The sequence below is a fragment of the Phodopus roborovskii genome, unplaced genomic scaffold (assembly GCF_943737965.1).
Source record: "Phodopus roborovskii unplaced genomic scaffold, PHOROB, whole genome shotgun sequence".
NCBI classification, from domain to species: Eukaryota; Metazoa; Chordata; class Mammalia; order Rodentia; family Cricetidae; genus Phodopus; species Phodopus roborovskii.
In genome coordinates this window covers 21580425-21600954 of record NW_026126469.1, presented here as the reverse complement: position 1 = coordinate 21600954, position 20530 = coordinate 21580425, and the positions used below count along the sequence as shown (strand labels likewise).

Genomic DNA, 20530 nt, shown 5'->3' with positions numbered 1-20530 from the left:
AACACATAGAGACAGCTGACCTGAACAAGGAGGAGCTAATGGGCCCCAGACTGATAGCTGGGAAGCCAGCATGGGACTGACTCAGGCCCCCCTGAATATGGGTCTCAGCCAGAAGGACTGAGCAGTTTAAGGGACCTCAGACAGTGGAGCCAGGATGTATCCCTGGTGCACAAAAGGACCTTGCTAATACATCCCCCATGGAGGGATAACTGCCTTAACCTAGAGACAGGAGAGAAGCCCTAGTCCCTACTTCACAGGACCTGTCAGATCTACATGACCCCAACTGAATGGCATTGCCCTACATATGGAATTGGGATGGGGGAATGGGAGGGGAGGGTGGTTAGGGTGCATGTGAGAGGGCAGAGAGGGTAAAAGTGAGTGAGTGAGTGGGGGAGGAAGGGAGGGAGGGAGAGAGAGAGAGGAAACTGGGATCGACATGTAAAATAATAAATTAAATTTAAAAAAAGAATAAGACTCACTTCATTTATTTGGGAGCTGGGTGGCTGGCCCCCCAAAAGACTAAATTAAAAGACAACAGCAGCTGGGCGTTGGTGGCACACCTTTAATCCCAGCATTCAGGAGGCAGAGACAGGCGGATCTCTGTGAGTTCAAGGCCAGTCTGCTCTACAGAACAAGTGCCAGGATGGGTTCCAAATCTACAGAGAGAAACCCTGTCTTGAAAAAACAAACCAAAAAACAAAACAAAACAAAACAAAAAACCCAATAACTACAAATTGCTGCTTCAGTCAGTAAGGGGCTTGGGTGAAAAGCAGGTTTATAATTAGAGTAGCCTAGCTATTTCTCCCCCAGCTCCTGGGTGCAGCTGGACCTGCCCACAGCACATACGGGATTGTGACTGTGCTAGCCTTGCATTGACCTGTCTTCAGAAGGCTTTTCTCCTTCCTCTGATGAAAGAAAGCACATCAGTAAAAAGCCTCACTTCCCCTGGGCTCTGCTCTGCCACTCCAGGACTTAGATAGACACCGAGTGTTGATAACCTACAGGCGAAGGAAGTCGTAAGCTGAGCCTGGTCACATTGCCCTTGTGATAAAGTTTTATTTTTAACTTTGAAACACTTGAACTATGTCAGTTGACGTTTTCTCCCATTCGCTTGCCTTTCCAGCAGAAGTCGGGTCCTCTGCTGCAGCAGAGGCACCAGCAGCCACCTCCTTGAGACCTGCTTGCTCACCACCAAAGAGCTTGTAGCCGCAGATGCTGAGTCAGCTTGTACCATTTAGGTAAGGTTTTCAAAGGTGGGCAGGTGCGACCTGGGTCCTTCCTTTGTGCCCTGAAGATGTGTTGTTAAACAAACTTGGGTACATTTGGGTGATGGGGGAAAAGTTGGTACTGGAAATCCTCAGCCATGTGTAAACTGTTTTGAATTTAAAAGCCTACAGCAACTTGCTGTGTCAGCAGCCATCGCCAGTTTGGGCTCCCTCTTCTGCAATCAACTAGAACAGTTCAGTGTTATCTTAGTTACAGGGCGGTCATAGGGGAGGACAGCATGTGATGAAAGAAAAGGAGACCCAGAGTTAGTTCAAATGCTGCAATGTGTTCTCAGTCACCTTTGTGTTCTAATTGCAAGTCATTGTCACAAGGCTTAAATTCCATCTATTTGTGACACACTGCAGGCTAGTGTACCACAGCTATATTTCACTGCACTCGATACTGACACTCTGCCTGCCATCTGAAACCCGGTTTTGCCTAACAAAACTGCCCAAATGCGGCTGGCTCTCTCCTGCACGCTTCTCTTGAATCCAAAAAACACAGCCATGAAAGTGAAAGTGATCTACAAGCTGAAAATCGTGCACAGACTTATGTACCTGAACTCAAAGCTCTGACTGACTTGAAGCATGCGCACCCAAAACAGCAGAAGTAAAGCTATGAAAAGCCATTCATGGTCGTAAAAGTTAGGAAGGCAGATACATTACTCCTAGCTCCTGGAATAACCATTACACCATTGTTTGCATGAAAACAGTTGGCAACAGCAAGGGGGCTGTTTATTTTCTTACAGTTCTTCAGTTCCGAGGTCAGCTGAGGACAGTCTGGGAAGTGGCCTGATCAGAAAGGGATCTGAGGTGTTTGGGTTCACACCACCACTGCTGAGTCAAAGGAGATCTAAAGGGACTATTCAGGTGTCCTAACTGCTGGCTCCTCGTCACCATCTATAAGCTCTAATGTACCCCCAAGTCTGTACAGGAGCCTATGTTAGTATCGTACCTATTTACACAATCCGTTTCACTGTGGCCTTGTCTAACGGCAATTAATTCTGCCAGGGTTTCCATGGCACTGAGGCAGAAGTGTATGGGGCTGATGTCTGCATGAGGCTCAGGTATGAAATTAGAGTTTTCAGGGGGACAACCTACCAGTCCTCCCCCCCAACCCCAAGTAAACAATCGCCTATGAGAATTAAATGCTAATAAGGAAAAAACTTTAAATGTAAAGTGACTTCTCGAGATGGAAGACAGGGAAGTGAACCTGATTCTTAGCCACTCTGTTAGAGCAGATCAGAGATCACAGACCTTGGCAGTGGTGCTGGATACAGGTGTAAACAGAGTTGCCCACTGCCTTTCTAGACCTTTCGTGAAAACCCTTCATCTAGCAGGCCAGCCTGGGCTACATAGCAAGAATGTCTCAAGAAGGAAAACATGAGCCTTTCTGCTAATTCCCACCCACCTGGCAGTAGCTCCCTTGTGTTTCGACAAACACTATAACAGGATATCTTTAATTCAGTGATTATCAAATTTGAACTTCCATAAAATTAGTGAGAATCAGTAGGTCTGATTCAGTAGATTTGGCACAGACAATGCTGATTTTGCTGTGGGGACCTCTCCTTAGAAGCCTTAAGAGTCACGGTTCTACTTCCTTTGCCTTGGCTTAGCAATTTTACCGCTTTCTAAGTGGCCTGCGGAATGCCACCACCAGTATCTGGTTAAACTACTGTCCCCAACCCCAACTATCTATCTATCTATCTATCTATCTATCTATCTATCTATCTATCCATCCATCCACCTACCTATCTATCCATAATCATCTGTCTGTCTATCTTAGACAGGGTCTCTCTTTTTAGCTTTTACTGTGCTAGAACTCACTATGTAGACCAGGCTGGCCATAAATTCAGAGATCCACGTGCCACTGCCTCCTAAGTGTTGGGAATAAAGGTATGCTCCACCATGCCCAGCTCCTGCCAGGCTCTAAATGCTCGATTTCTTCATAAAGATATGCACTCCTTTAACAAACACCTGCTACCATCAACTTCACTCAGCCTATACCAAATAGAGCCAATTAAATTGAGCATGTGTCTATTGTTGGGCTAATAAAGTTTAAATCATGTTATTGTCTCTTTTGGAAAGGGGAAATTTAAATTTCGTATTTTGATGAAGACATGTTGCTCACATTTTTGACTTAATGCAGTTTGTTAGAGGTGGGAACAGTGAGTTTAAGGGTAAACACAAGAGCACAGAAAGTAAAGGGATCAGAGACACCTGGAAATCATACACTATCTCAAAGTGTATCTTTTTATCATTTCTCCCACAGTGAAGACTTTCTATAATATGTGTAACTGATATAGTTTCACAGCAAGTATCAGAACCGATATTATAGTGTGGCATTTTAACTCTGAAACTTTCTCTTTCACACTTGTACTCTCTGAAACATGACACTACCAAATGTAGATCATTCTCTTGTTTGTTCTACTTAAAGGGGACCCAGTGTACAATCTGACTGAAAGGCCTACAAAAATATCTCCATGGAGACAGAGACATTTCCTGATAAGATTCATCTAGCTCCTTTCCACTCTGGCAGGATTATACATGTCAACACTGTACTGTGCCCACTCTAGCCATGGCCTTGTGTCTCCTCCAAATGATGGAGATGGACCACGTATGTCCATGAAGAACACGACAGAGTGTTGGATTTGAAGCTTGACAAATGGAGATTTCTTTGTACCTCAGTGTCCTTGTCTGTAAATGGAAGGAGGCAACACACACCTCACATGGCTTTTGTGAGGACTAAATAAGATGTTAATATTGGCAGTAAGACCTTCCATATGCTAGCTAATTTCATGACAACTTGACATAAGCTAGAGTCATCAGAGAGGTGGGAGTCTCAATTGAGAAAATTCCTCCATATGATCCTGCTGTAGGGCATTGTCTTCATTATTGATGGGGGAGGTGGTGGATGATATCACCATTGTGTATGGTGCCACCCTGGGTTGGTGATCCTGGGTTCTTCTAGAAACTAAGCTGAGAAAACCATGAGTACGCCAGTAAGCAGCACCCTCCATGGCCTCTGCTTCAGCTTCTGCCTCCAGGTTTCTGCCCTGTTTGAGTTCCTGTCCTGACTTCTTTTGATGACGAACAGCCAAATAAACCCTTTTCTTCCCAACTTGCTTTTAGCCACAATATTTCATCACAGCAATAGAAACCCTAAGACACTTCTCTTCATCCATTATACTGAACATAGATGTATCTTCAGTCCAGGTAAGTCAGACAAACTCCAAAGAGAAGCATCTAGCCACTGAGCACTGAATTGGAGGATGAGAGAAACTTTCTCAGATCACAAGGCAACTGATGCTGTATCTAATTTAATCCACTTAGTGCAAAACTCACTATCTGAAACTCAAGTTATTCAATTCACTGCCTGCCTGGGATGTTCATCTTTCAGTACTAAACCAGGAGAATCCCAGGCAATAATTTAGACTCTCAAGAGTTCTGGGTTGATCCTTGTCCCAGTGAAATAACCCCCCCCCCCAAGTATACAATGAAAAGTTGAGGTGTGGTATTTATGCCTTGGGCTATCTCTGTCTTACTCCTGTCTTGTACTGCCAAACTTTTCCAAGGTGACATTTGCTCAACCCTAGTCCTCTCTTAAGGTCACTCAGCTGGTGACACTCCAGAGTTTGGAATGAGGTCTTTAAATAGCGACATTTAAAAAGGAAGGGGAGAACATTTTTGTTGACAGGATGTACTGTTTTCTTTTTGAGAGATATTTTTAAAGAATGCCACAGGAATAAAGAGAACAACAAAGCTATAGTACATTCTCACCTTCACTAATGGTTCCTAAGAACTCTAAAACACTTAAGGGGAGGGGTTGGGCTTCCAGCCTATCCCATTGTCTGTAGTGAAGTGCATCCTTGCTGGGGAGCAGAGTTCTTATTCCTGGAGTCCAGGAAACTAGTCAAACTCTTTTTTTCCCTTCACAGAAGTTGAGCTCATCATTGTGACCAAGTACATTGCCAACATGTACTAAGTATGCCAGACATTCCTGGTGTGGGTAGCTTTTTCACATGCTCTTACATCCTTTGTGATCATTTTTGTTTTCTGCCTGAAGGGATCCACTCCATCCTTACTGACCAGCTGAACAGGAAGCAGGTTGTGCCATTCCTCTTGAGAGGCCACAGTCCTGTCAGCATCAAAACACATGCTTCTCTCGCTCATCAAACACCAATTTCACATGGGTTCCCACAGCTGAAGAGCTGTTTGAGGATAGTTTGTAAGCACATGTAGTCATGACTGTGACCATTTTTTTTTTCTGGCAGTGTAAGTGGCATTACTCACCTTTTCCTTTATAGCTGTGACAGCATAGTCCTGATTTGCTCAACATTTGGTCCCTCCTCTGGCTGCCCTTCTTCCTAATGTCCCCAAAACGGTCACACATGGCTGGGTATTAATACTTCATGTCTCAGATATCTATTCTGTGTTCTCATTTCCCACTTAAGAGATTTCTCACTCTCTTGCTTAGCTCCACATCATCGTGTCTGCCTCTGCGTTCCTCTTCTTGCCATCACCTTGAACAACTTATATCAAACTTGTTGGACTCATCTTGCCGCCTCATGGAGTTTCTTCACAGACTTCTGTTTTTCTCAAAACTTGTGACCAACTTGGATTACATCTTGGCATCAACTTTTAACTCATTCCCACAACTCTACTCTCCCTTCAAAGCGCCTCCCATCAGATTCATCTTTTTGTTTCTACTGTCTTCAGCCTTACTTGTGCAACTATATCATACTCTCCACATTAGTTCCCCTTTCTAGATCCTCTGACTCCATCCTACTCAGCTCCCAAATCACAATGTAAAATGCCACCTTATTGTATACCAAACAGTTCTAGATTCCTTAGTCTAACATTTAAGAATATCCACATGAAATCCATCTTGGATTTTCCCTCTAGGAATGATCTCAAATATGGCAAGGGTCAACCTGCACACTTAAGTGGCCTTAAACGATCAGTTAACTAGACCTTTTCATACAAAAGATGTGTTCTTTGAACTGACTCTGTTCTGTCTATCATAGTTTATTCTGGTTACTATAACAAAACACCTGGGGCTAGGTAACATAAAACAACAGCAATGTATTTCTCACTTTGGAGTTGGAGATCAAGATGATGGCAGATCTGCTGCTGTATTTTGAAGGCTGCATGCTGGTTCACAGCTATCTTGTTTATATGTTTCAACAGGACAGGAGTCATGAGGATCCTTTCTTTCAGGCCCTCTTTATGAGGGCATTAATTTCATTCATGAATGCTCTGCTCTCAAGGCCCAATCACTTCCCAAAGACTCTACCATCAAGTTGGTGGTTGGACTGCAACAGTAAAACTTCTGGTGGATACAACATTCAGCCCATTGGGCAGACCAACCCTTTCAGCCTTCTGACCCCGTCCAGGTTCTCTGTGACTCTCATACCTTTGTTTTTCTACTACTGACCCTGATGATCTGAGTCACAGCTTCTTACCTGTTCCCTGGTTCAGGGTGGCAGGAGAATATAGTACTCTGAGATGATCCTCCTTCATGATTACTCAGTAAGGTCTAGAATGAAGGTTTGGGAAGTTTGGAGGTATGTTGTTTGTTCAGTTTATACTGTTGTGATTAACAGCAGAGCTAAAAGCAACTTGTGGAGTAAAGTGTTGATTTAAGTTTGAAGTTAATTGTCCACCATAAAGAGAAGTCAGGGCAGGAACTTAAGACAGGAAACTAGAGGAAGGAACTGAAGAAGGCCAAGGAGAAATGTTGCTTAACAGCTTGCTCCTCATGGCTTGACCAGCCTGTTTTCTTACACACCCCAGGACCACCTATCCAAGGGTGGCACTATAGACTTTCCTATAGATGGTCGATGGAGGTATTTCCTCATTTGAGGCTCCTCTTCCTAGGTAACTCTAGTATGTATTAAATTGACAAAACAAACAAACTAGCACCAGGGCATGTATTGAAGGTATAATTCCAGTATTTATCCTACACATAGCCACAGGTGTAGGTGCAGTCAGATTCTACATTAGCACAAAGTATTATAACTCTCCATGAAAATGGAAATGCCCTATTCTGTGTTATCCAACAGAGTAGCTACTTGCAGACATGGCTACTGAACACTTAAAACACAACGGCATGAAGGAGGAGTTACTCCATTTCATTTTGATCAATTTGAAACACCCGAATGTGGGTGGCTACCATAGAGAACAATGCGGATCTCCAGGTCCACAAGTGTCACAGGTGATTCTGATGGAAGTGTCTCACACTGTTTTGACAGCAGTTTGTGTGACTCACAGGCATTACTGACATATAGAGGACAATCAACAAATGTTTGTTGAATGGGTAGACAGATAAAAGCATAAAAAGAGACCCATCTTTCGGGGGGGGGGGTTATTGTGGGTTAAAGATAAAAAAGACTTCCCCAATTTCAATACATAGGTACTGAAAAGAACTCTGTTTCAAGCTAGGTGTGGTGATGCATACTTTTAATTCCAGCACTGGGGAGGCAGAGACTTTTGATCTTTGTGAGTTCAAGGTCAGCCTGATCTACATAGAGAGTTCCAGGACAAGCAGGGTTACATAGAGAGACTCTGTCTCTCTTGTGGGTGCATGTGTGTGTGTGTGTGTGTGTGTGTGTGTGTGTGTGTGTTTGTGTGTATCCATGATGTTAAGTAGTTGGTTTTAGGTTTTATGGATGAGATGATGGTACCATAAGTTTCAGAGGAAAAGGTCCATCCTGAAGTGCTTAGGGATGAAGCATCATTAGTGTATCTTTATCATGTGGGGTGGCTCTAACTATTTAAGAGGAGGGGGCACAAAGATGACAAGATACTAACAAGTGTTATAGTGGTATATTATGAAGTGCTTGTTGTATATGTTAATTCACCGTTTGTATACATTTGGAAAAAAAATTTACAGGGAGAGAAATCACCCAACAGATTGACAAATTCTAAATAAAGAAATAAAAATGTAAGGGTCTACATAGTCTGATTTTGGAGTGCTAACCTCCCAGCTGTGCCCCAGATGAACACAAACTGGAATGGCCTTGTAGACCCTTTAGGCCAGGCATTACAAACTCAGCCAGCACAGCTAATCTAGCCTGAATAGTTTGTCTTTGCCCAAACAGAATGTGGTTGTTTTAAATTGGATTAGCTGTCAACACTTAAAATTCTGAGGATTTTCTGATATATTATGTAGTAAAATATTTTACACTATGATGAAATAGAGAATACTTACTTTATAAGAGCAAGTATATAGGTTACGCAAGCACAGTTCTAAGCATTTCATGTATTTTTAGCTCATTTATCCCTCCCTCTCAATAGGGGTGTAGGTAATGCTAGCCTCCTCCTTCACAGAGGGGAAATGAATTTAAAAGATGCTAAGAGATGTTCCCAAAGCCTCATAGCCACTGGCCTGTAAAGCTAGGGAAGAGAACTACACAGTCAACCTCCTAACTACTTCACTGAATTACACTCACAGAAATCAGCTTCCTGTCTTCTCAGGAAAATCCAGAAGATATGGCAACACATTTTCTCAAAAAAACCAAGCAACTAGAGCTGGGTAACTTCAGTTCATCTGAAGGCAGGATAGCTTCTGTTCCGGTTGCCACAGTCTCCACTGTAGCCTGCTTGTAGAGTTTGGAAGTTTTGACCCCTGACCTAGTCATAGCACAGCTAAGATACTAGGTGAATGATATAAAATAGGTATACCCCAGGTCAAGCTGGACCTCAGGCTGGCCCCTCAGTGGACATGAAACCCCATGAATGGCAGGGGACATTAGGGCTGGATGGACAATTGGAGGTAAACAGTGAAGGGTTTCAAGAAGCAGTAGTCACAGTTTCCATAGTTGGAACAGTCCCCATCAGAGGATGTGTGGGTCAGTGCAAGAGCTTGGGCCAGCATGGCCTGACTTGGAAATCTGGCTCCATATTTGGTAGATGAGTGACCTTGGATAAGTTAGCTTCCGAAGTCTCCATTTTTTTAACTGTAAAATGGGATAACTCCTCCGAGGTGGTGAGCAGAATTTAATGACTAGCCATGTGAAGTTCCTTTGACCCTTGATCATATAAACAACTACAACACTTTCCTTACTAATCATTTATATTTTCATATTTCCCATAGAGTTAAGAAGCCAGATGTTGGGAAGCCATGGTAAGTATCAGGATTTTGCCAGAGCTTCACTGTTGAGAGGTCCAGGTCTAACTCCTATTTATCCCAGAGCCCAACCCAATGGTAATGGATGTGGCTGTGTCAGTTAATGATATATATTATCAAAAAGTAGATAGTAAGGGGAAAGATGAGAAAGATTCATGAGCAAATATTTAAAGTGAAAAAAATGAAAATTAATTGCTCAACACATAGAAATAGTAAACAATGAAATAAAAATGTCAATTACTCTGATGTGGTCATTAGCTATTGTAATACATATACATATATATAATTATTATGTAATGCCAATGAACTTTTTAAAAAGTAAAAATATTAAAAATGCCAACAATAATCTAAATGGCTAACAATTCCTTCATTCAGGACGTATTACTGAATACCTAGAGTGGCTTATGTCAATTGCTAGATGCTAAACAGTAAAGTGTGAACAAACCATACCCAGTCTTGTCCTCTGGAATAGCTGGCTAGATGGATAACAGCACAGTCATATTCAGAAGTGTTACATGCACCACCATCATGAAGAAAGCTTGCAAAGGATATGATTTTTGTGTTGAATTAAATTATATACAAAAATATAATCTCAATATGTTGTAGATCAAAATGGAACAAAAAAAAAAGACTCCCAAGCTATATAAATCTATATCTTCATGATATTAGGCAGAATTTTTTTAATTTATTTTTATTATTTTACATATCGAACCCAGTTTCCTCTCCGTCCCTCCCTCCATCCCTCTTTTCCACCTTCCCATGCCCCCGGACCACCCTCCCATCCCACCACCACCCCACTCTGCATATAGGTTGATGCCTTCCTGGAGGGGTCATCTAAACCTGTCAAGTCATTTGGAGTAGGGACTAGGCCCTCCCTCCTGCCTCTAGGTTAAAGGAGTATCCCTCCATGGGGAATGCGCTCCCAAAGTCCTTTTGTGCACCAGGGCTACATCCTGGTTCCACTGTCAGAGGTCTCTTAGACTGCCCAGGCCTTCTAACTGAGACCCATGTTCAGGGGGTCTGAGTCTGTCCAGTGCTGGATTCCCAGATATCAGTCTGGGGCCCATTAGCTCCTCTTTGTTCAGGTCAGCTGTCTCTGTGGGTTTCTGGTCTTGTCCTCCCTCTCTGCATTTGGATTCCAGTTCGGCTCAGTGTTTAGCTGTGGGTGTCTGCTTCTATTTCCATCAGTTACTAGATGAGGGTTCCATGATGGTGGATCAGTTAGTCGTCGATCTCATTGTCAGGGAAGGGCATTTATGGTAGCCTTTCCACTGTTGCCTACATTGTTAGTTGGGGTCAGTCTTGTAGGTCTCTAGACATTTCTCTAGAGTCATTTTCTCTTGAAACCTATAATGACTCTCTCTTTTATGGTCTCTCTCTCCACTCACTGACCCCCCCCCCACTCCCAATATGCTCAGGAGATCTTGTTCCTTTCCCCTTCTGTATGAATCTCTTAGAATTCTCCTTGTATCCTAGTTTCTCTGGCAGTGTGAATTATAGGCTGGTGGTCCTTAGGCAGAAATTTTTAAATAATACTTTTAATTCCTATAGAATTTCATACAATATATCTTGATCATATTTACTCTTCCCACATCTCCTTCTATATCTACCCTCTCCCCTTTATATATCCCTTTTTTATTTTGTCTTTAGATTATCACACAAAAAAGTAATAAATGTGATGAGAAATATAGGTAAATAAGAATCCAGTCTTATCCAGTATAAAAAGCAATGTTAAAATCATATTGGTGGGTGTTGTGTTGGCTAGCCTTATATTAGCTTGACACAGACTAAAATCATCTGAAGGGAGGGAACTTTAATTGAGAAAATGCCTTCCTAAGACCCAGTTATAGGGCATTTTCTTTCTTTTTTTTTTTTCCTTTTTTATTAATTTATTTTTTATTTTTATTTTACATATCGATCCCAGTTCCCTTTCCCTCCCTCTTTCTCTCTCCCACCCTCTCATGCCCCTTGCCCACCCTTCCCTCCCATCCCTCTCCCACTCCACATGTAGGGTGGTGCCTACAGGGCATTTTCCTAACTATTGATTGATATGGGAGAGCCCAGGCCATTGTGGGTGGTGCCATCCCTTGGCTGCTGGTACTGGGTTCTATAAGAAAGCAGGTCGAGCAAGCCATAAGGAGCAAGTCAGTAAGCAGCATCCCTCCATCAGCTCCTGTCTCCAGGTTCCTGCTGTGTTTGAGTTCCTGTCCTGACTTTCTTTGGGGTGGACTTTGATGTAGAAATATAAGTCAAACAAACCCTTTCCTCCCCAACCTGCTTTTAGTCATGGTGTTTCATCACAGCAATAGTAACCCTAAGACAAAATTGTTAGCAATGTGTTACAAATCACTCATAATATATGGTTTGAAAATAACAGTTATTATAAATGTAGTCTGTCATGACCCAATCTTTGGGATCTCTTTTAAAAATACATACCACTTACACAGCATAAACTACTACAAAGGCTGTCCTGGACTGCTGTGTTCCCCATTGTCTCTGCGCGTTAAAAGGTTGCTATAGAAGTTTTAAAGAGACATGAGGTAAGTGCATCAAAACCCATTGCTAGAGTGTATTTCATTCCCCTTCCTGCACTCACCTGTCTTTACTGCCTTTGTCTCCACTGTGTCCAGGGCCGGGCACGCAGGCCTTCACCTGAGCAGCATAGGCATTGTGAAGGATGCATCAATCGCCACTGCCATGTTCCTGTGGAACCTAGCGTCTCCTGCCAGGTGATAAGCTGCCACCTGCTTTGTGGTGCTACCTTCCACATGTGCAAAGAGGCAGAGCACGCACTCCTCTGCCCTCTAGAACAGGTTCCATGCCTCAACTCCGAGTATGGCTGCCCGCTCTCCATGGCGCGACACAAGCTGGCTAAGCACCTACAGGTGTGCCCAGCCAGCGTGGTCTGCTGCTCCATGGAATGGAACCGCTGGCCAAATGTGGATTCAGAAACCGCCCTTCATGAAAACATCATGAAAGAGACTCCCAGCGAGGAGTGTTTGGACACAGCCCTAGCCCTCCAGGATCAGAAGGTTCTCTTCAGATCCTTGAAAATGGTAGAGCTTTTCCCAGAAACCAGAGATGCCACCGAGGAGGAGCCAGCCATGAATGGTGACACCTGCTGGGAGGAGGTGGGAGGTGCAGTCGGGGGAGTGGATGCCAGGCCAGTACCACACTTTTGTTTACCGGCAACCAACGGGCAAATGATGGAACTCAGTCAGGAAGAAAGAGATGCACTGGCAAGAACCAAAGAAGGTATGGACCTGGCCAAGTTTGGCAAGTGGGAAAGTATGTTCAGCAAGGAGCACGCGGCCTCAGTTTTAACCAGTTCCTTGGGGAAGAGTGAAGACAAGAATAGGGATGAGACCGGAAAAGAGCAGTGTTCTAATAGCACAGGTGATACAGAGGGCTCTCCCAGAAGAAGTGAACTACAGCAAAGCCCGAAGCCCCAGGATCTTCCGGCTGCCATGGAGATGACAGGGCTTGCCCCCTGGCAGGATGGTGTTCTGGAAAGACTAAAAACAGCTGTAGATGCCAAAGACTATAACATGTATCTGGTACACAATGGGAGGATGCTCATCCACTTCGGGCAGATGCCAGCGTGTACGCCCAAGGAGAGAGACTTTGTTTATGGCAACCTCGAGGCTCAAGAAGTGAAAACTGTTTACACCTTCAAAATCCCTGTGAGTTACTGCGGGAAGCGAGCTCGCCTGGGAGATGCCATGTTGAGGTGCAGACCAAGTGAACACAAGGCCGTGGACACTTCCGATTTGGGCATCTGTGTGGAAGACCTGCCCAAATCTGATCTCATCAAGACCACCCTCCAGTGTGCTTTGGAAAGAGAACTCAAAGGCCACATCATCTCTGAATCCAGGAGCATCGATGGGCTCTTTATGGACCTTGCTACCCAAACATACAATTTTGAGCCAGAGCAGTTTTCCTCAGAGACAGTGTTGGCTGATGTCCTAGGCACCACTAACCAACCTGGGGGCCTGCATGTGGAACTCTATAGTGAGTGCGTGACCCGGAGACACAATAAAAGCAGTTCAGCCTTTACTTTCACCTGCAACAAATTCTTCCGGAGGGATGAATTTCCCCTGCACTTCAAGAACGTCCACACAGACATCCAGTCATGTCTCAATGGCTGGTTCCAGCACCGATGCCCTCTCGCCTACTTGGGGTGTACATTTGTCCAAAACCACTTCAGGCCCCCTGGACAAAAAGCAAAAGTAATCTACAGCCAAGAGCTGAAGACCTTTGCCATCAAGCCAGAGGTTGCTCCAGAGCTGAGTGAGGGATCGAAGAGTGACCAGCTCTCGGGCCATGGTAGAAAAAGCCTAAATTCTCTAACCAGCCTGCCCCTGGAGGTATTGCAATACATTGCTGGGTTTCTGGACAGCATCAGCCTGGCCCAGTTCTCACAGGTGTCGGTACTGATGAGGAACATCTGTGCCACTTTATTGCAAGAGAGAGGGATGGTCCTCTTACAATGGAAGAAGAAGAGGTATTCTCATGGAGGCTCCTCCTGGAAAGTTCACAGTCAGGCAAGTAAACATTTTTCATTCATTCAATATCTATTAAGTGCTCTCTTGGAGGTAAGTACTGTACCAGACATTGGGATGGTTGATAGAAATAAGACTCACCTGAGAAGCTCGGTCCAGCAGGAAAGAGAATATAAACATATGTTTGGCAGTATAGTGCTGATGCCAGTGCCTGCTTATATGCCTTGAATGTCTTTCATTTGCTCACCCGTTATCCACTGGCTCTCTTATCTTCATCCTTCTCAACCCTGGTCTATCTCAAAGACTTATCTCTGCAGCTTGCTTCAGCTGGCTCTCCTGCACTCCAGCTTCTCGTTAAATTGAACAATGCTAAAGTTTTAGGAGGAGAAGGGAGGAGGGTGAAGCACTGAAGCGGCCCCTCCTCTCAGTAGGCCCACCCCTCCCCTCCAAGACTCCGCCCCTCCAAGGTCCTGCCCCTTCAAAACCCCTCCTCCAGATACCAGGAAGTGGCTGTGTCCTTCCATGGGAGGTGGCTACTCTTGGTGACTTGATCCACACAGCTGCTTGTTCTGGATGTCTGGAACAGTTTCCCTATTTCCATGAAAATTTAGGCTACTAGCTCTGGATATTGCCCCCAGATTTGCAAACCACACTCCCCCCCAAAAAAAAAAACAAAAAACCACCCCATTTGAGTGTACCACTTGCTCCCTGCTTGGATTCTGATTAGTGTAACAGACCAACAAATTCCTCTCAGTCTCACACCAACAGATTTTTAAAAAGTAGGTTTTATTTTGAAATTGTATATGAGTTTGGTTCACTGATTTCCCATGGTTAAATGATTTAATATAAAACACTGCAGTATATAAATCAAAGAATCATTTCCTCTGTAAAACCATGTTCCTTCTCTCAGTTGAGTCGTCTTTACTGACTTGCAGCTTCTTCAGAAGTCAGACTCCTAATTCTTCATATTCAAAGTGTTTGTGATATCTTTTATTATACCAAATGTGTTGATAACATGAACCACGAATATATGATATCTATTTGCATCACCAATGCTATTTCTGTGTTTTTCCCTAATACATGGATGTTCTCAAATTCATATGGAGGAATTAGTTGTTTGCATCTATTTTTATTGATTATGTCCAAAGTATCCTGTATATATTCCCTCAATTTTTTCTTAAATAATCTTCTTGAAAAAATAGTTAATAAGACTCTCTTATGTATGTATGCCTGCATCCACATATTAAAGACCAACTGTCAAACATTCATGAACAATACACTGCCTCTAGCAAGCCGTACATCTAAGACTAGCACCTATATTTCTCTATAAAATCAGATGTCAATAATTTAGTTTACATGCTAAAAATGAGCTCATTATTTTTTGGCCCAATTTTGCCTCAAATGCAAATGTCTCATCACTTTTGAACATCATTTAGGACAGACTAATTTTCTTGCAAAAAGGGAGAAAGAACTTATATGATGCTAAAGGATAGCCATATTAAAGTGCTTTATAAGAAAAATGGATAACAGTTCTAAGGTCTCAGAAACAATGACCAAATATGATGGCAGAACAGTCAGGCTGAAAGGGTATTAGTCTGTCTACCATAAGCACTTTAAAACTGGTGACTCTGCTAGTCTGTCTCAGGTGGAAAATCAATGCTAGATTGAGCACCATACTCATGGAAATCTTTTGGAGTCTTTATTCTAAGAATACCCTTCATTATTGGGATATTTTTCATTTTAAATTTTAGAAAACAAACATAAAGGGGCATAAAATATATAAGAAATGTATGAATATATAATTTTTAAAAATCCATAGGCAACAGGTAAGGCTTAATCTAGCAGCTCAAAAATGACCTTTGTTCTTATCCCCACTTCTGCAATATTGGCTGCATTCTAAGGTAACTGCTGGGGGCTTCTGCGTCCCCAGCTTCCTCCTAGTCCAAGTACAGAGGGAAACGAGGATCTGCTTCTGATCTCTCGCTCAAAAGTTTCAGAGCAGAGCCCCACAAGAGCTAATCATTAACATTTGAACTTGTCTAGACCTAATTTTTGTTGCTCCTAGGGGCCCTGGAAAAGGTGTGTATCAATTGTTGATTGGCATCAGGAGTCATAAACAATACAAGGCTGGCTGGGAAGATTATTAATTAGCAAGGTGCTGGGGCATTAGATGCAGGAAAAGGAAATAAGGTGTGTCGTGCCGCCACTGAGCACTGTGGAAGCTGAACACAGAGGAACGGGGTCAGCCATCTCACACACTGCTCAGTCCCACTCAGCCTGGAAGCACTCAGTGCTCACTGCCTGTGCTCACCTTTGAGTTTCTCTTTCCTGGCAGGTCTGGCAGTTCAGCAGCCTCTTCTCCAAAATCAAGAGCTGGGAGTTTAACGAAGTCACCTCCATGTCTGAACACCTGAAAGCCTGTCCTTTCAACATTGTAGAGCACAAGACTGATCCGATTCGCTTGACCAGCATGTGTCAGCCCCAAGAGCAGGCCCGGGAGAGCTTGGTATCCACATTCAGGGCCCGACCACGGGGTAGACACACCTAAAGATTTCTACACTACTGCTCCTGGCTTCTCAGGGTTATTGAAAGTAGGACACTACGGTTAGAGGATACCCTTCTGAAACCAAACCCACATATCCGCTTCACTGGGTCTAGAGAATGAGTGAAATCCTTCAGGTCTTAGCAACTACAGTAGGATAGTTTTCTGCGGTATGGCTTGTATGACAGTGCCACATTTTTGCCTTATCTTAGATCTTTCATCTTTTTTCCCCTTAAAATAGATCCATCTGAGAGAAAATAAGTAACTTAAGGCCATTTGAAAAATGAACCCAAGTCCTCAGTTGACTACAGATCCAGGAAATTCTGTAACCAGCATGGACTGGTGATTCTACATTGAGCTATCTAGTTTACAAACCACCTTCAAATTCTTGAAGCAGGCAATACAGGGACAGGGTCTGGGATAAAGTGTCCTCCCTGAGGAGGGAACCCAACTGTAAGGTTCTAGAGAGTGGCCTTTCTTGACAGTTAAGGGCTTTTTTTTTTTTTTTTTTTTTTTTTGGTCACCCTACTGCATTAAAGCCCAGACAGTTCCAATACAACCCAACAGAATGAACCACTCTGGGGAGCACAGCAGTTTCAAAGACACCACAGGCCAAAGCTAAACAGTCTGTTGGATAAAGTCTTGGTGACACAAAGAAAGTCCTTAAAATGAAGGAAAGGCCAATGGTCTTGAGGAACAAAGTAGTTCATGGTTGAGAGTCACTGTCCTAAAGGATGCCACACCATCGACAGTAAGTTAGGATGTGCTCCCCTTTTAATGTGACAAATCAGATCTCACACAGCTACTCAGTGGCATAACTCATGCAATTCTTACTTGTTTACAAAATAAGTTTTAAACATTTGACGATGCTAGATTGGGAACCAGATGGAGATGATCTACCATATGGCTTTGCATCCTCGGGCTACAGTTTAAAACTATATCCTTCCTCCCTGGCCTCTTTAGGGAAATCTGAACCCAGGAAAGTAATTTATCTTAGGTTAAGTCAGTCTTCCCTTAATTGGTGGCATTTTCTAACAATCCTAGAAGTTCTCAAGTTAGTGAAAAACAAGGCAAAGGAAGGGCAGGCATCACAGGGAACCAACCAGCCAAGAAATCAAATAACAGAGTCTCGCCAATCTGTGAGCTCGTTGTCTGGGTATCGGTCTCTCTGACCATGATTCAGAGCTGTGCAGATGAAGAAGCTGGTGCATGTGAAGAAACTGATGCAGAAGAAGAAGCTGATACAGATTAAGAAGCTGATGCCTGCAAAGAGTCAGGAAGGCAGCAGAGGAAGCCCAGACTGAAAGCATGCTCATTTTTCACTATATTCCTCTCATACTATTAACACAATGCTATGATTCCTAATCTTTATAGTTTGACTTATATTTCTTGTATCTCACCACTTCTTTGTGAGTCATCATTTTCTAAAACTGTATCTAGGGTGTTCTCTAAGATTTTGTTCAGTGAAGATGACTAACTGAAATAGCTGAACAATGAAGCAGCCATAAAAGGAAAGCAAGTTCTTCAGGCATAGGTTCTGGGTTCTTCCCAGAACCCAGTGGAACGAAGTTCTCAAAGCCCTCTCAGGGTTTCTTATTAGAGAAAGAACTATAGACCATGGAAACAAACCCAGGACTCTAGTTAAATGAGCCAGCAGCTGCAGAGAGACAGGGAGGCCACAGGACTCAGCCCCATAATCTGTACTGCTAGAAGCAGCTTGGCCAAGGAGAGCAGTCAGGGACCCCACACCTGATTGGGGTGTAGATGCTTCCAGCCATGATTTTCCTTCACCAGGCCCTATCTCAGAGCAGCACCAAGATGACTGACATCGCGAAACATTATATAAGGGAATCCATTGTTTATGTTAAAGGAAATCAAGAAACCCCAGGCATTCCCTGACTGCTAGAGATACGTTCACTTTGTGGGAGGGCAGACATAGTGAAAGGGATCCTCTCAGAGGCACTGGGGCTGTTGAATGATTGGACCAAGGAAACTGCAAAGAGCAGAATGAGCAGCAGGTGCCCTGTGACAGGAACAAGACAGCTCCACGTGGCTTCAGTTTAAGCAGTAGCTGATGAGGGTGAGGAGGGATGTATTGCAAACATAGAGTCTCAGTAAGACATCCATGGGCAGAGCCCTTTGATGAACATCACCCTCAAGAAAGGCAACCTAGAGGTGAAAAGCAGAATGTGTGTGTGGGGGGGGGGGAACTACAGAACTGAGGCACAAATGACCTGTGACCTCAAAACAGACGTAAGGAGGAAGCTTGTCTTATGAGAAAAGGTCAAATGGGAAGCAAAGTGAGAATTAGATGTCAGTTTAAAGCAACAACAACACTGTACAAGTCTAATGTATGTGTGATGCCAAATCAAACAAACGGAAATGGAGAACAGTTTTATGTATCCACGGTGACTTAACTCTATACACAAGCAACCCCAGTGTCTCTCCAATGGGAAAGAAAAGTTGCCTTGCACTCTGAAAGGTGTTGTGGAATTTACCTTTACTATGTAAATATGTGTTACATTTGTTTATGCTGTGTAGCATTACTTTTAACTATGTAAAGGTGTGTTGCATTTGTTTATGCTGCATTTGTTTAGTTATGAAAAGATGTTTTACCTTGCATGCCTAAGGTGCCTAATAAAAAGCTGAATGGCCAATAGTTAGGCAGAGAAAGGATAGGTGGGGCTGGTGGGCAGACAGAATAAATAGGAGAAATCTAGGTTTGAGGGAAGAGAAGAAATAAGAGAATAAGAAGGAAGAGACAGCAGGAAAGACATACAGAAAGAAAGGTAAAAATATCTGAGGCAAAATGTAGGTGAAGAGAAACAGGGTAGTTTAAGAGAAATAAAAAGAGCCAAACATGAGCATAAGCTAGGACAAAGCATTCATAACTATTGAGTTTCCATGTCATGGTTTGGGAGGCTGGTGGTCTAAAAGAAAAGGCCTGCTACAGAAAGGCTAAATGGGTAAGCCTTGTGATTCATTGGCAAGCATGATGGTCATTCAAATGCAGCAGTGTTTGTTTTGAAGAAAGGCCAAAGGAAAGTCTGGAGTGTGTAGAGCTCTGGAAAGGTGGGGCTGACTCTGACACCCTGGGGCTGCTGTGGTCTCAGCCATTAATTGTAGCCCCTCCATTTCAATGCCTTCTCCATTTTTGGCAGCTGAAACCAATATCAATACTGCTAACAGCTTTGGCTTCTATATCTTATAAACTAAGGATGCTGTGTTTCAACCCCTGACTTTCATTTGTCTTGTACTCCATGGTCTCCCATTCCTGTCTTTGCTGGGGCTGGATTAAACCCACTTGCCTTCCTCATCCCTGTATCGTGTTTGGGGAGTCACTTTTTGCTGATCATGGCTGCCTGGCTGTCCTCATGTCCTTTTGTATCTGTTCTAGCTCTGGACTACACAAGAGCTCCAAGGACTTTCTCCATCTACCCTCTCCTGGTCTTGGGCTCCAATTGTCCTGGTATCAGGGAGTCTGGGCCTTCCTGAGAGCACAGCCCCTCTTCCGGTCACTTGAATTTTTTCTCCTTTGCTATTAGTCTTTCCTTTTGGGCAGCCTTCCGTTCTGACTTCCAACCCTCTAATTTGTGCTTCTTCCTCAAGAATTCACTATGTGCCAGAGGCTGGGGCACTGGCTCAGTTAGCAAAGTGCTTGCCTGCTACAAATGAGGACCTGAGTTAGATCTCCATAATAATCTTAGTGCTGGGAATGCAGAGACAAGATGATCCTTGGGGCTCCATAACCAACAGAATCTAGCCTATTAAGTGAGCACCAGATCAAAGAGAACTCCTTTTTAAAAAGAGGCAGGTTATGTTCCTGAGGGTTAACAGCTAATATTGCCCTCTAGGCAACACACACACCAAAATCACCATGTGCTGAAAAAGTCTAACTTCATACAACTGCTAAAGCCAATAGAAGCTGAGCTACCTTAATCTTGTTGAAGTCACCTGGCTCTGTTATTCCACATTGCTGCCACTGGGTGTACTGGTTAGTTTTCTCAACTTGACACAAACCTAGACATATCTGAGAAGTAATCTTAATCAAGAAAATACCTTTATAGATTCCTCCGTAGGCAAGTCTGTA

The 20530-nt window shown here is 43.4% G+C and overlaps 1 protein-coding gene across 1 annotated transcript; it reads left to right on the top strand.

Annotated features, from left to right (window-relative positions):
* Positions 1–1025: 1025 nt before the first annotated feature.
* On the top strand, positions 1026–16544 carry Fbxo40 (F-box protein 40). The gene is made up of 4 exons (XM_051191448.1): positions 1026–1238; positions 9364–9393; positions 12027–13940; positions 16234–16544. Exons 2-4 carry the CDS (start codon positions 9391–9393, stop codon positions 16444–16446), a joined length of 2130 nt encoding a protein of 709 aa, XP_051047405.1. The 5' UTR covers positions 1026–1238; positions 9364–9390; the 3' UTR covers positions 16447–16544.
* Positions 16545–20530: the final 3986 nt, after the last annotated feature.

Excerpts from the sequence above, each read along its gene's own strand:
- Fbxo40 (XM_051191448.1), top strand. Across the intron at positions 13,941-16,233 it reads CCTGGAAAGTTCACAGTCAG|GTCTGGCAGTTCAGCAGCCT; the intron begins GCAAGTAAACAT and ends CTTTCCTGGCAG.